This window comes from Epinephelus moara, chromosome 24, assembly GCF_006386435.1.
Source record: "Epinephelus moara isolate mb chromosome 24, YSFRI_EMoa_1.0, whole genome shotgun sequence".
Classification (NCBI taxonomy): Eukaryota; Metazoa; Chordata; class Actinopteri; order Perciformes; family Serranidae; genus Epinephelus; species Epinephelus moara.
Window position 1 is genome coordinate 38,266,521 of NC_065529.1, and position 14,491 is coordinate 38,281,011.

Below are 14,491 nucleotides of genomic sequence, written 5' to 3' on the forward strand. Positions count from 1 at the left end.
ACTTTGCATCAACTAAAATGTGTGTCATACGTCTGTGACCTCGCGCTTTTTCCTCTGCAGACATCATTTGCGATGGCTACAGTAGTCTTGAGTCTACCTTGCTGGGCTAGCTGTGGATTCCAAATCCAAAAAGGGGAAAGGCTGCATGGACACATTTGTTTGCTTTTACTGGCAATACTGCACAGTTTAAGTACCAAATAATCAAAAACAACCCACTGCAGATGAGCCACCTTGTGATAAAACATATTAATGAATGCTCATTTAGATCTGTTAGTAATGTTGATAGGCCAAATTTGACTTAAAAGGCTGTGTTACCGTTATGAGGCTCAAATATGTTTTGCGGTTTTCTTTTTTGGCCTAAAATGGCTCTTCTGATAGTAAAGGTTGCCGACCCCTGCTCTAGCATCATCTGAAGAGCCAGAGAGTTTGGTATGTTGCAGGCATGTCCAAAGTCTGGCCTGAGAGCCAAATGTGGCCCACAGACTGATTTCAAATGGCCTGCGACTTGTTCCTCGAAATACAGTATATGTGGCTAATCACGCAATATTGCTCAAGGAAGTTCACTTTTTTTCTGTATCTCACAATGGCAGCACTATCACACAATTTACAGGCATAAAAAAACAAGAACTATGCAGGAGGAACTTAAGTGTCTTCATAAATGGACAGGAAACAAGCAAACCAACAGTTACCTGCCAGCAGACGTTTCCTGCCACATAGCAGACATTACGTTGCTTTTAGAAGCAGTGGAAAGAGAATACTTTTTCCTCAAAGACAAAACACTTATATTTGTCTCATTTTTAAATAACCCATACGATGCAAGAAGCAACTTACTTTACTTGGGTATTTCCTTTTTCTATTACTTTATACTTCACCACAATTCAGAGAAGATTTTGCACTTTTTACTCCACTAAATCCATCTGACAAATATATTGTAGTTACTGGTTACCTTTCAGATTAAAAGTACAGTGCAGGATTTTCCTAAAAGAACAAGGTACAGACTAATACAAAGATAATCCCTCTCACGCATCACCCATGTGACACTAGACGTGTGGCTGTGTATCTACCTGCAGAGACTCTGGCGTTTGACTGTATTTTCTCCTTATTTTGCTGTGTGACATTCCTGAGCACAGCACGCAGGTGAAGTCAGGACTTAAGTTAAAGGTAGGGACCCGGTACAGACTGTAGGGCATCACCATGGGTGGATTATGAGACAATGGGCCCTGAGCATAGACATGCAAAACACTCCACCACCTCTCCTACACAGTTTCTGTAGTTTTGTGTCTGCATCTCTTTGTTGTCTGTTTGTCTCTTTGTGGTTATTTTAAGTCTCTTCCTGGTTGGTTAAACAGGCAAACCATTTAATGCATATACAGGTCCTGTTTGTGCATGTGTGTGTATTACGGGCCTGTGTGTATGACAACACGATTTACCCTCGGGATTAATTATCTTCTTCTTCTATTTACACTCTCACAAGGTAATTTATAATAAAATAATATTAACAGGGGGCATTTAAACATTTTACCGATAATATTTGTTTTCTTTTACTCAAGCAGGGCTTTGAATTAACGACTTTTACTTGCTTTTGACGTTTAACTGTAAGAACTTCATCTCCCAATAGTCATTGCGGCCGACGCAGAATCAAGCCGGAAACTACAAAATAAAATCGAGTTTTTAAAAAATAAATTAATCACAATTATTACCAGCCCCATTAAAATGTAATATACACATATGCTCAGAGAGTTCTGTCGGTAAATATCAGTGACTGCATGTCTATTGCATATACCGAAGTGAAATACAGACGCGATTAAGTTCGTGTTTTATTTTGAAGGACAAATACAACCGGATATCAGAACAAATATTTTTATACCTCTGCTGAATCCACGCCGGGAGGGAAATCACGTAGGAATGGAAGTGTCCAAATACCGCTAAATTACTGCTCGTTATCTGATATGCTGTCAAACCGACTATGATAATAATTAACTCGGACTACAACAACAGCTAGCTAGCTAGCACGCTAACAGGAAGTGTTTGGGGTTAAAGCCTTAAGTAACGTTACGGCACAGACGGTGAAACGGTCCACTTAACTTCAGCTGACGTCAACAGGTTCGTGCGGTGAGTTGAATTACCTGATAGATAAATAAATAAATAAAAACAAGTCAACAGAAACCGGAGCTGCTTACAGTGACAGAGACTAGCGTTAGTCAAGTGGCTAACTTGAGTTGTTTAGCAGCTGTTGTCTTAACGGTGTTACCTGTCGTCATTAACGGTGGAATACCGCAGCTACGTGATGATGAAGGTGACTATGTTTAACGGTTTCATCTAAATGTTAATTAGCAAAGCGCTAAGATGGCAAACAAATGTAGCATTTACCTTAGCTGAATTTTATCCACTTTGTCTCTGAGCTAACGGTTCTCTACCTCTGCATTTCTTGCCCCAAAACATCCCTAGACAAACCGGCATTTTGGGTCACATGTAACTTAATCTGGGGTCATTTGGCGGTGTGAGATCCAGGACACATGCAGGCTGTGTACGTGACAAACTGTCGCCCGCTGTTTATAGATAGCGTCAGGAAGTTTATCCACATTTTGGGTTAAAGTCAATAGCTGTTACCTGGCTGTGACATCTTCAGCCTGCACACACCTCTGTGGATAAATACACAGAGATGCTTTATACAGCGTGAGGTTAATGTTTAGCCTCAGGAAGAAATGCTTTATTGTGTTCACTCTGTTTGCTTTCTCTGTGTTGACACTTAATAAACAGCCAGTTTTACCTCTGACACTAAAGCCCCTTGATTTTTTTCCCCCTGCCTGGCTGCTTCCCCCTTATTCTGTCCAGACAGAGCAAAGCCATGTCAGCACTCTGTGTGCGGCCGGTGTATTGTTGCACTCCCAGGAGAAAACAGCGAATGCATTCACCTCTTTACTTTGTCTCCAGCACATTTCCCCACTGCATGACACAGTGAGGCCTGTCAGGTCAGCTGAGTGTCATCACAGTATTTAAAATCACATAGCTGCTTATTTTCAGACCTGTCTGTACCTGAAAAGATGCAGAATTATTGTTTTAATGTACAGAATTCACAGTCTGTAGAATAAAATCAGATTTGTTTGCAGTTTTTCAGTTACAAGGAGTGAATTTTTTTTTTTTTTGCTGATTTCTTAAAACTCAAAGTCCAAGAACTTGAACTATACTCTGGCTCCAGTCTGCTTGGTTTGCACTTTTGACGCTTACCATGCAGTTTTTAGTGGTAACTCTATAGGTCTAATAGCACGTGTGCCTCTCTCTGAGTCTCGTGATTGTGTGGTTTTTAAGGTCATAAAGTTTTTATTTTAGGAACTCAATGGGAGTCACCAGAGGCCCCATGATGTAATATTGTCACAATACCGAAGTCATGAGTGTTGTGATAACATATAGTGTGATTTATTATTTTATTCTTACTACAATTTTTTTCCCCAAAGGAAAACTTGGCCAACATCTGTTTTATTTAATGAAGTAACGTTTTCAATCTGTTCACTTCACCTCAGTCATTTTTATTGCAGCAAAATGTATCTAGTGGACTAAAAAAGCAATTAATTTCTCGGGGTTGTGTCTCAGGGATTCACCTTGAGAGCCTTCGATGCGACAATCTGTGTTTGTATGTTGAATTTGAGAGTATTTGGGGCCCAGTGGTTAGGCACCTTAATTCACCATCTGTTGGTTGAGGTTTCTACTGAGAGTCACCATGTTTTGTTTGTTTGTGTTTTTTGTATGTCGTACAAGTATGTTTATTAGTCTGTATGTATATGTAATGTTTTTGAGATGAAAATTAAATATGATATTTTTAAAAAATCCATTAATTGTATTATTCAAGTAGGCTACCAAAAGTTTAATTTGGATTTGCAGTATTAAGAGTTTATGTAACAGAAAATTGTTACTTGGTTCAGTGTATTGAAACCATATTGCCACACAAAGTTTTATTTAGTTATCTTTTGTATAGGGACAAGTCACACACCACAGCATTTATAGCCTGAGCTAATTTGCAATGCCCGTCCCTAGCTGGGCCTTAAGATACAAAAGACTCAGCAACAAAAAAAACAAGTAACAGTGCAAAGTACAAACAACAATAAAAATACAGACAAGACACAAATGGCAACACATAATTAGCACTATAGACTAGGAAGCATCAAATTATGCATGACTGCATCACTGATTCCTTTTTAAAAACTGTTTCATTTTGAGTTTAAAGTGATCTAAATCAGGATCCAGTTTAAGTTCTGTAGGTAAAGAATTCCACATGTTAATGCCACGGACAGAAAAGGCCGTTTGTCTAAATGAGGATTTACACAGGGGAACTTTACAATTCCCGTTGGCTGCTCCACGTGTTACTGAGCCAGAATCTCTGAGTGGAACCACAAGGTCACCGAGCACCTGGGAAGCCTGATTATGTAGGAGTTTATGGATGAGTTTGAAATTGGCAAAATCAATGAAATAATCAAAATAAAACATATTTATTTTCTGAAGAACATGGCAATGCTCTTATTGCTTTCCTGTCTGAACTTTCATCATTATAAGAGGCTTAGTTATTATAGATGCTGCTTGTGACCAAGAGATTACATAGTGACTTAAATGTAAAAAAAATCATAGCATGCATTAAACTGTTTGCAGCATGAAATGGGAGACAGTCCCTGATAAGTCTAAATGTATACGTTTACTTTTGCAACCCTGCTCACCATCTTAACATGCTCTTCGAATTTTTGTATATGAGGCCGAAGTATTTTACCTCCGAGACCTGTTCGATATGCTGTCCATTGATATTTAGATTTAACACATTAGCTTCTGTTGATGACCGAGCCTGGGCAGAAAAGCAAACTGACACCACAGTTGTTTGGAAGCTGCCAGAGCAGTTTTAGCAGATACATGTATGACTGTATCATCTGCATACATCTGAAAACCTGCTCCAGCACCTGACTGTGATAAGTCATTAATATATAAGATAATGCCGGGTACATACTACACAATATTGGCCCGATTATAGCCCGACGCAGCGTGTGTCATAGTAGACGACAACTGACGCCACGTCTGGGACCCCCCTGTGACAATTTGAATTTGAATTCCTTTTTTACTTAATTTCTACTTTTACTTACCACAACCACAGAGGCTCCCAGCTTCATTTGAAACAGACTACATTATATGCGGGAAGTTATTTATTATTCCCTCTGTATTTTTATATTTTTACTCTTTATCCGCTCCCGTTTGCCTTGATAAAGTTAGTGCATTGTGCCATCATTTCAAACTCAACACTTCCTGTATCTGTAAAAAAAAAAATTTAAAAGCTCACTATAACTTCGGTCGAGAGAATCCCTTCTTTTTTAAATAGGATTTTATTTTGAAACATTTCCTGGAACTTGTTGTGGAGGATTCAGTGATTCAGTTGTAGTTCCTGCCATCTGGTGGCACTTTTTATGTTACTACGACAACATTTCGGCTGGGACATGAACAGACACAGTGACTGAAATAATAGTAATAATGATAAAAATAGGACAAGAATAACGTGATGACATCACACAGATCATGAAAGACGACCGGGGATGATTGGTGTGGAACATCGTGTGGTGTGTCATGTCTGTCGGCCGGCCGAGTCACGGCATGAATTTATGACTCCACACTCACCTAATCTGACATCGTGACCATCAGAAAGGACAGAAATATCATGTAGTGTGAGCCCGGCATAAAAAGAAGGGGACCAAGAACAGAACCCTGAGGTACTCCTGTTCTAGTCTGTAAAAGAGAAGACTTCAGAAGAAATATCATGTAATATGCTGTATTGATTTTTCCGGTGACTAATATATGTGCATTGTCAAAGATTGCTTTTCCTTGCTGTATTACTCCCATTACTATCACATGTGTATATGCTGGAAGGTTTTGTGCATCCAGACATGCCACGTAACATTGGGAAACAAAAAAACAAAAATTTACTCGGATAACAACGTCATTCTAACAACAGCAATTTGTGTGTTTCCCATCAGGAGCTGTCCCAGTCATCTCATCTGATCTGAAACACCATCATCACATCTACTGATCTTCCAGCATGGCTAACACAGACTCTGTCAATGTGCGGGTCCTCTCTCTGAACTGCTGGTCAGTGGCTGTGGTTTGCGTGATTCTTAATGCACTGGGCTTTTTTTGTCCTTATACATGGATGCAAAAACAGTGTCCCTATTTTCTCTGTTTCTCTCTCAGGGGGATCCGCTATCTTAGCAAACACTGTCCTCAGCGCTATGCCATGATTGGAGATATGTTGTGCAGAGAAGAGCATGATATTGTCTTACTGCAAGAGGTTGGTGGAAGCCATCTTACAAAGTTTTAAAGTTGCACAGTCACTAATCTGATCCAGCTTGTGTGCTCTGTAGAATTAGGTGTTTTCTTGAGCTATAAATCTTCTTGTAAACTTGTATGATCAATATAAATAATGCAAAGATGGTTCTAATTTTCAAGTGACGATCGATTTATTTTTCTTTCAGGTGTGGAGTGAGAAAGACTATCTCTCCTTGAAAAAGAAACTCGCCTGTTGTCATCCTCACTCTCATTATTTCAAAAGGTAACCAAGGTTTCCTCATCACCCCAAGGTTGCTGAGCAGTCTTCTCTGAACCCTTTACCTCTGGTCGTCTTGCAATCTCTGATTAAAATTCATGAGGAAGTTGTCATATTTTCAAAAGGCTCCTGAAGTGCCCCTCTGTCAGAAAAATGTACTTGCATGGCGTTGATCCAAAGACCCCAAACTTAACTGAAGCCTGGGCAAGACCTTAAGGATTAATTCATGCAGCTTAATTCGTTCTTGACCTCCATACCAAAGCATGAGACGGCCCTACCTTTCTAATCCCCTCTGCAGCTCACAAAAATGTCAACTCTTGTAGATAAGTTCTCACATCTACTACAGATAAAACATTCTTACTTTAGAGTAATGTAGATCTATATGGACACCAGGGGTGTGACGTGTTTCTTCAAACATTTAGGTCCTACTGAAGGTGGTGTAAAGTGTGGGAAACACAACTTCTGCTCATGTTCTGTTTTTGCTCTCATTCTCCAGCGGAGTCATCGGCAGTGGACTCGCCATTTTCTCCAAACACAGAATCCATGATACATTTCTTTTTCGCTACTCACTGAACGGTTATCCTTACATGGTAAGTCTGTAGAGCCTGAGACACAGATAGTTTTGTGCTGTACGTTTCAAATATGGCTTGAGGAAAGTGAAGAACAGTAAACATTTAAAAAAGAGCCTTATTATTTGCCAAAAAGATTTATTCATGTAGCACTTTTACACAACAGTTAGCAAAGTTTCTCCTAAAAGACGTAGAAGCAAGAGACGCATGGTGCAATAAAATGTAAATAAGATTAAAATAAAGAGCCATTGAACAGACGAATCAATGGCAGTAAAAGGACAGAATTAAAACAATTTAGAAAGGCATTAAGACAATGTCGTTCTAAAACAGTGTGTTTTAATAGAGTTTTAAACAAAGATAAGGAGCGAGTTTGCTCCATGTCCTCCAGCAGTTTGTTCCAGTGTTGAGAGGTGGTGACTAAAGGTCAGGGGTCGGTTGCACAATACACCTCAAGTTAAATCTTTCCTTATAGTCCTGGTTAAGGTTCCTCAAAATAAAATCAGTTGCAAAAAAACACCCATAAGCCTCCCCTAAGATTTCCATTATATGTTCACTTAAGTATTTATGGTTTTCTCCTCGTCTTGGTCCTATACTTAAGGAATTCCTCGACCGTTGCACAAAAGGCCTTAGCAACTAGGGATGCTCCTGGCGACTAATTTCCCTGAAACGAAAATTTTAGTTAAGACTAGTTGACTAGTCCAAACAAAAAAGGTCTCAAAAAATCTCACTGTAAAACATACAGGAAACCAAGGGTGAGTGTAGAGAGTGGATATGTGATTCTTTAGAGTTACATCCTCTCTTTGCAGAATAACATACCTCCTTTTCTCTCCTAACTTATTGGATTCTTCATTATATTTAGGCTCACCATGGCGACTGGTTTGGAGGTAAAGCTGTTGGGATGGCTGTCTTAAGCATTGGCAGTCTGACTACAAACGTCTACGTGACTCATGTAAGGTTTCCTAACATCAGCTCTCAGCCTCACCTGTGTATTATATACAGTTCCTGATGAATGTGCTGTTGTCTCTGTATTGATTTCAGCTGCATGCAGAGTACTGCAGAGACAAGGACTCTTATCTACCTCACAGAGTGGTTCAGGCCTGGGAGCTGCAGCAGTTCATTCGGTAGTGTGTCTTTGTTATTTCTGCACAAAGACTTTGAGCCATAATTTGGTTACTGTGGTGTGTATTTGCATATTTTTCACAGGTGAACCTCATTTGTTTGTATTTGGAGTTACCGAAGTGTTTAAAGCAACACAGCAGTCCCTTACAGTATTCCTAACAAGTACTTATGTTTTAATTAAGTTAGTTGGTAACATAGTGTTTCTCTCTGCCTCACAGCCACACCTCAGCTGGAGCAGATGTGGTGATTCTAGGTGGTGACCTCAACATGCACCCTCAGGACCTCGGCAACAGACTACTGAGGTCTTACACTGGACTCAAAGACTCTTATTTAGAGACGGCTAAATTTGATGTAGGTGGTAGGTGCTGTGTGGATTAATTTGTCTGCTAAGTAATTAAAGGAGAATTCAGTTTTTAACTGGGAACTTTCTCTTATAATTTTGGCCATAAATGATACAGACACAGAGCGAAACACGTCATACTGTAAAACCACTCACACCAGGGGAAAACAGTCAGTGCCACAAAATGCAAACAAGGGCTCAACTGCTTACAACATTAGATTTCAAAAGTCAAGGGATAATTTTAGCACCAGAGAGCAAGAGATGTGTTGACAAACTCAGAGCTGTACAATTTGTGTGGCCAGATTAAGAGGCATAGTGGTGCACTAGTTAGCATTGTCATGTCGTCTCACAGCAAAAAGGTTCCTCTTTTTAGCCTGAGAGGGAGGTTTGAGCCCTGGAGTGGGGGAGCCCTTCTGTGCAGAGTTTGCATGTTTTCTCCGTGTCAGCGTGGGTTTTCTCCAGGTACTCCGGCTTCCTCCCACAGTCCAAAGACATGCAGGTTAATTGGTGACTCTAAATTGTCCGTAGGTGTGAATGTGAGTGTGAATGGTTGTCTGTCTCTATGTGTCAGCCCTGTGATAGTCTGGTGACCTGTCCAGGGTGAACCCTGCCTCTCGCCTAGTGTCAGCTGGGATAGGCTCCAGCCTCCCTGTGACCCCCAACAGGATAAGCAATTACGGAAAACGAATGAATGAAGCATCCCCATTCTCCTCTAATTTTGTCTTCTTAAAGGCTCAATTTTTCTGTTCAGCAGCTTATACAGTAAACACTTGGTTATGGGTTCTTTACCCTGTTGGTGTTGCATCCCACCACACAGCAACTTTTAGGTATTTTTCTGTTGTTTGGTAGTAGCAGAAGGAAGTTACAAGGAATCATCGTTACGCAATACAAAGTCAATGGAGAGCGGTAAATTGTTTTCCCCTCGGGTGTGGGCAGGACTTAATTGTGCTCTGTCTGTATTGGTTATGATCACATTTTAAGTTGTACAGTTTTTTACATTTTGTAAGGTAAATGGTGAAATACGGGGCAGCACGGACGGCTCGCTGTCAGACAGGCTTGAAAACAAGTCTCCAATTAGCCACATTCTCATAACCATTTATGTTGATATAAGATCAAGGTCATGTGTCCTAGAAGTCTGATACTATCATCAATGACACTGAAAAACATCTTTCCTGCACAACTTCGATAAGCACACTTCACAAAGACATTGTAAAGTCATAACCAGCAGTGTCATTGTGGCTTCATGTCTCAAGAACTGAGCTAGTGGGTAAAACATTGTCATAACTGACAGAAATAATGGTCAACACTATGAAAGTGAGGCTGACTGTGAAGACTTCCTTTTAATATGTTTCTTGTTTTCTAAATGTTACAAATTGTTTTCTGTTGCAGGGGTGTGAGGACGGTATCACTTTAATAGCTGACAACCCTTTCATCAATAAAAAGGAGCTTTGTCCCTTTGAGAAGGGAATTCGGATCGACTACATCCTGTTCAAGGTGAGGGAGGTGTTTACTGTGTATCTCCTCTTGTTTCAGTCATCAGATGAATTTATAATGTGTTTTGACTCACAAAGTGCATTTCCCCCTTTTCTTTTAATCCCCAGGGTTCTCCCAAAACGGACATCTACTGTGATTTCATGTCCACCACCAACGGCTCCGTCCCTGATCATCCATTCCCGTACTCCGACCATGAGGCTCTTACTGCTGGGTTTAGGCTGGAGACACACACTCCAACTGAGACAGGAAGTGACAGGCAACCAAAGAATCAGGACTCCGCTGCAGGTATGTGTCATAGACAGGATACCAGAGTGGCTCGAGGGACGCCAGTGTCACTTTGGTCCAGACTGAAATATCTCAACAGTTATGAATAGATAAGTATGACGACATTTTGTGCAGACAGTCGTGGTCTTTTGAGGATGAAGCGACTGATTTTGGTGGTTCCCTGACTTTTCCTGTGAGGTTTGTGGTTGTGAGTGAAATGGCTGTTATTGAATGGATTGCCATGAAATTTGGTTTAGACATTTACAACACCTGTACAGATGTGAAGCCCTGACTATATCTGACTGACCTTTAAGGAAAGTTGTTGTCTTGTAATTTTTCCTCTGAAAATATTAAACATATAGTAAACACAAATTATTTAGTCTCTGTAGTTGAGGGGACGGGTCTGCTCTGCTCGAGGTTGAGCCATGAACATAAATTACAGATCGCCTGTGAAGCATTTTAGAGACTTTAGAGACTGTAAACAAACGGATACATGACTCTGATAACATTTTTAATAAATAGGCATCAGCTCTAACAGGATGTGAGTGCTTGTGTGACTTCCTTTACAAACCGAAGGCCGCTGGAAGCTGTCCGACCTCACCTCGGCTTTTTATTACCGCTTCCTGCTGCTGCTGCCTGATCTTGTCCACTTTCCAGACGAGGCACAGTTCATTTTGAACGAGCCCATTGTCACTGTGAGCACGTCACCCTCTAACTCAAAGTGCTGCTAAACTTTAATCCCCATTCGAAATGTATTTATTTTCTCTAGGTGAGGTGGGGTGATATAATATTACCTGAACTGGTCAGTCATTTTTTTATCCTGTCCGGAGTGTGTATGTAGGTAATGTTTCACCCCTCCCCCAGTAATAATCACAGCTGTTATTACCTTAATTTTCTGCAAATTTGCTTGTCCTTTTGTAATTCAAATCTCCTTCAGAATATCATCCTTGAATTATCCGGTGGAGCTCGGCAGGATTTTGATAAATATGTCATGTATTTACATTAATATCTTCATGAGTTTTTATCATAAAAGCATGACAGAAATATTGACAGAAACCTCTTAATTTACACTTTCCAATGTGTCCACTGCAAAATAATTTGATATTTTTACAAAAATGTGATTTAGATAAAACATAAAAGTTTTTAAATTACTCAGTCACAGCAGAGATGGAGCGCAAAGTGTCCAGCCTCTCCTCTAACCCCCACTATTCATACAAAAACGACATGTTGCTGTCGTACTTTAGGTTTTATATAGGCACATCTTAGAATATGAATAATATGTCCTTTAAATAGCGGGAAGAGACTCTGCTGTCAGCTGCATCGGACTGAAACTAGCAACCACAGTGCTGCGCTGGGCGTAAGATAGGTCTAACTGTGACCCAATATGGCAAATAATAAGAATAAAGTTATCAGGAGAGCAAGACCCTGTAAAAGCACATGCAAATGTACTGATGTAATGTCAGCTACAGGTTGTAGTATTCTCCTTTGGCATCATCCTGCAGAATGTCTGAAGTAAACCATCAGTCAGCTCTTGAAAGATCTCTGACTTCCTCTTTGTCTCTTCACTCAGTCATGTCTTCAGTGAAGGTGGCCGAGCTGGTGGACATCGTGACAGAGGCCCGTACAGAAGTCAAAGTGGGTCTGCACTGTGCTGAGAGGATGCGCTACACAGCCACACGCACCGGAGTGATGGGCTTGGCTCTGCTGTTCCTGGAGCTGGCCATCGCCGCCGTGCCCTGGTTGGCCCTGGGAGCAGAGCAACCTTTCCCTCGTACATCCTTCTACCTGCTGGCCGCATTGTGCTTCGCCATCCTGCTGACCACCTTCCTGCTGTACATCTTCTACACAATGGAGCTGAAATCTCTTCAAGGGGCTGAAGACCAGATGAGACTTGCTGTAGGAAGTCTGCAGGAGAAGCTCAGGGGCTTTCCTTTGGCTCAGCCCCACAGCACCCAGCGGAGGCCCCCAGAGGGTCATGAGCCCAGCGCTTTTGACCCAGAGGAATAAAACAGGAGCCAACTGGGTCAAAGTGGGCTCACTGGAAGGAAGCCTTTGAAGTGAGCTTAAAGATGGATGTTTGAAGGAGGCATTTATCCTCTGAATGTGTTTTATGCTCTTGAGATTAAGTACTGCTGAATGAAGGAGTTCTTGAAGGACGTTTCTGAAAGTCGTGCAGGACACATGCTTTGACCTTTTTTTATACTTTTTATATACTCGTCTTTAGCCTTTTTTTACCCCTAGACCTCCCTCTATGCACCTCAGCAAACACACTTCCTGTTACACAGTGTGATACATCTGTGCTACTGCTGTTCTTAAAGGTCACGAACTTGACCGTTTGTGTTTCTTAAGCATGAGGTCTGACCTGCATTCCACCCACCAGTAGTTTTAGTGGGACCAGTTGTTTCTGTTTAGAATTTCATGCTTCCCCTTTTGCGATTTGGAGAGTCCACCAAATAATCATAGATGGTCCAGACAGCTTGCTGCTTTACTTTAAGGTCCAGTGTGTAGGATTTAGTGTGTTTTTATTTAGTGTATAATCACCTGAAAATAAGAGTCGTATGTATTCGTTACATTATAACGATCTAATTATTTTTACATAGGGAGCGAGTTCTCGTCCTCGGAGATCGCCATGTTGCACCACCATGTTTCTATGGTGGCTTAGAACGGACAAACCAAACATTAGCTCTAGACAGGGCCAATCGTGTTTTCGTGTCAGCCACTGTAGTGAGCAGCCCTTCTGCGATGAGCCAAACAGCGTCGGGAAAACACTGATTTTTAATGTGAAACTGCTTTATTCAGTGTTTTTACTGGTTTAAATCACCTGGTCCATTTGTTTCGGAGAGGACGAGACCTCTGCGGATAATCCGGCTCCCAAAAAACCTCCTGAACAATGAAACACTGAAGGAATCCTCACAGGGAGTTCACGTGGCACTTAGTTGGTTGCAGTTTTTAACCTCACCACTAGATGGCACTAAATCCCACACACTGCTCCTTTTAAAGAAAGAAGCCCAGTGGTCTCCACCGCACAGAGGATACACACTCCGAATGTTAGAGGTTTACATTTCTTGGTCTGTAACATTTTATCTCTGCAGGACAGATTGTCGACAGCCTCCAGTAGCACTTAGAAACAAAGACTCTCATGCACAAGTTCAGACTTTTCAGTAGCTCCCCTGTAGGAAAAGGGACAGACTCTATCTGCATGCCTCACGTTCACTGTCTTGTACTGGAAAGTATTTTTATGTTAGACAATCGACACTCCTCTTTCCCATAATATAACAGTGGGATTTTACATAAGATATTCTGTCATGTACTTCTAACTTTGACCTAATTTGATCACGTGAATTATTTAAAAGAAAAAAACATCATGTACTGTAGAAGAATGTAAATGCTTAATATATCTTTAGTGTGCAGTGCACTTAGCTGACTAACCAGGTAAACCACTTCCTTTTATGTAAGATAGGACATTACTTAATGATACATATCGCTGTGAGACAGTGTTATGACTCAGCAGAAAGCAAACAATGATTGATCATTTTTAAACCTTTAACCTCAATATTGGAAAAGCATTTGGTAGTTGTTCATGTCATAAAGGTAAAATAATTTAAATAAACACCTGATGTTCATTCCAACAGGAAAACTGTAATGGGCATGACTATGAAAGCAATAATAAAGACTTTCTACTCACGCTTCCTGACTGCTCTGGCTCCAGACACATGTGACAACTGCAGACATTCACTGATACACAACAGGTCTCCACCTTCGCCACTAGAGAGTGATGTGAGTTCATCTGACTGACGAGCTTTACAAGGAAAAGCATGAAACACCAAACTGGCTCTTCATCAGCAACCACAGGACAAAGGTGCAAGAGCATGTGAGGGGAGTTGACGGCCAAATTTAGCAGATTACACCTACCTGCTGGCACAAGTACGCCCTCGAGGCAAGAGCACCCATGGGTGTGGTACTGTAAAACTTTTCATTTGTTCCCACGGCACAGGGTTAAACACACACCAGATACAAATTTAAACCAGAGAGAGAGATTGATAACTTTATTGTTCACCTCAGTGGAAGTTTGTCTTTGGCTTCTCTCAAAAATCAAAGGTACGCCATCACATGTAGCTTCATTACCTGCAACAAAAT

The 14,491-nt window shown here is 40.9% G+C and overlaps 1 protein-coding gene across 4 annotated transcripts; it reads left to right on the plus strand.

Annotated features, from left to right (window-relative positions):
* Positions 1-1,833: 1,833 nt before the first annotated feature.
* On the plus strand, positions 1,834-14,039 carry smpd2b (sphingomyelin phosphodiesterase 2b). Of its 4 annotated transcripts, none has more exons than XM_050039405.1 (11): positions 1,834-2,112; positions 6,003-6,114; positions 6,217-6,313; positions 6,498-6,574; positions 7,065-7,158; positions 7,997-8,086; positions 8,176-8,258; positions 8,475-8,607; positions 9,986-10,090; positions 10,198-10,375; positions 11,925-14,039. In XM_050039405.1, exons 2-11 carry the CDS (start codon positions 6,065-6,067, stop codon positions 12,359-12,361), a joined length of 1,344 nt encoding a protein of 447 aa, XP_049895362.1. In that variant the 5' UTR covers positions 1,834-2,112; positions 6,003-6,064; the 3' UTR covers positions 12,362-14,039. The 4 variants fall into 4 exon arrangements, with proteins under 4 accessions (XP_049895362.1, XP_049895363.1, XP_049895364.1 ...); XM_050039406.1 differs by having other exon boundaries at positions 1,834-2,103; XM_050039407.1 differs by lacking the exon at positions 1,834-2,112 and adding an exon at positions 2,132-2,296.
* Positions 14,040-14,491: the final 452 nt, after the last annotated feature.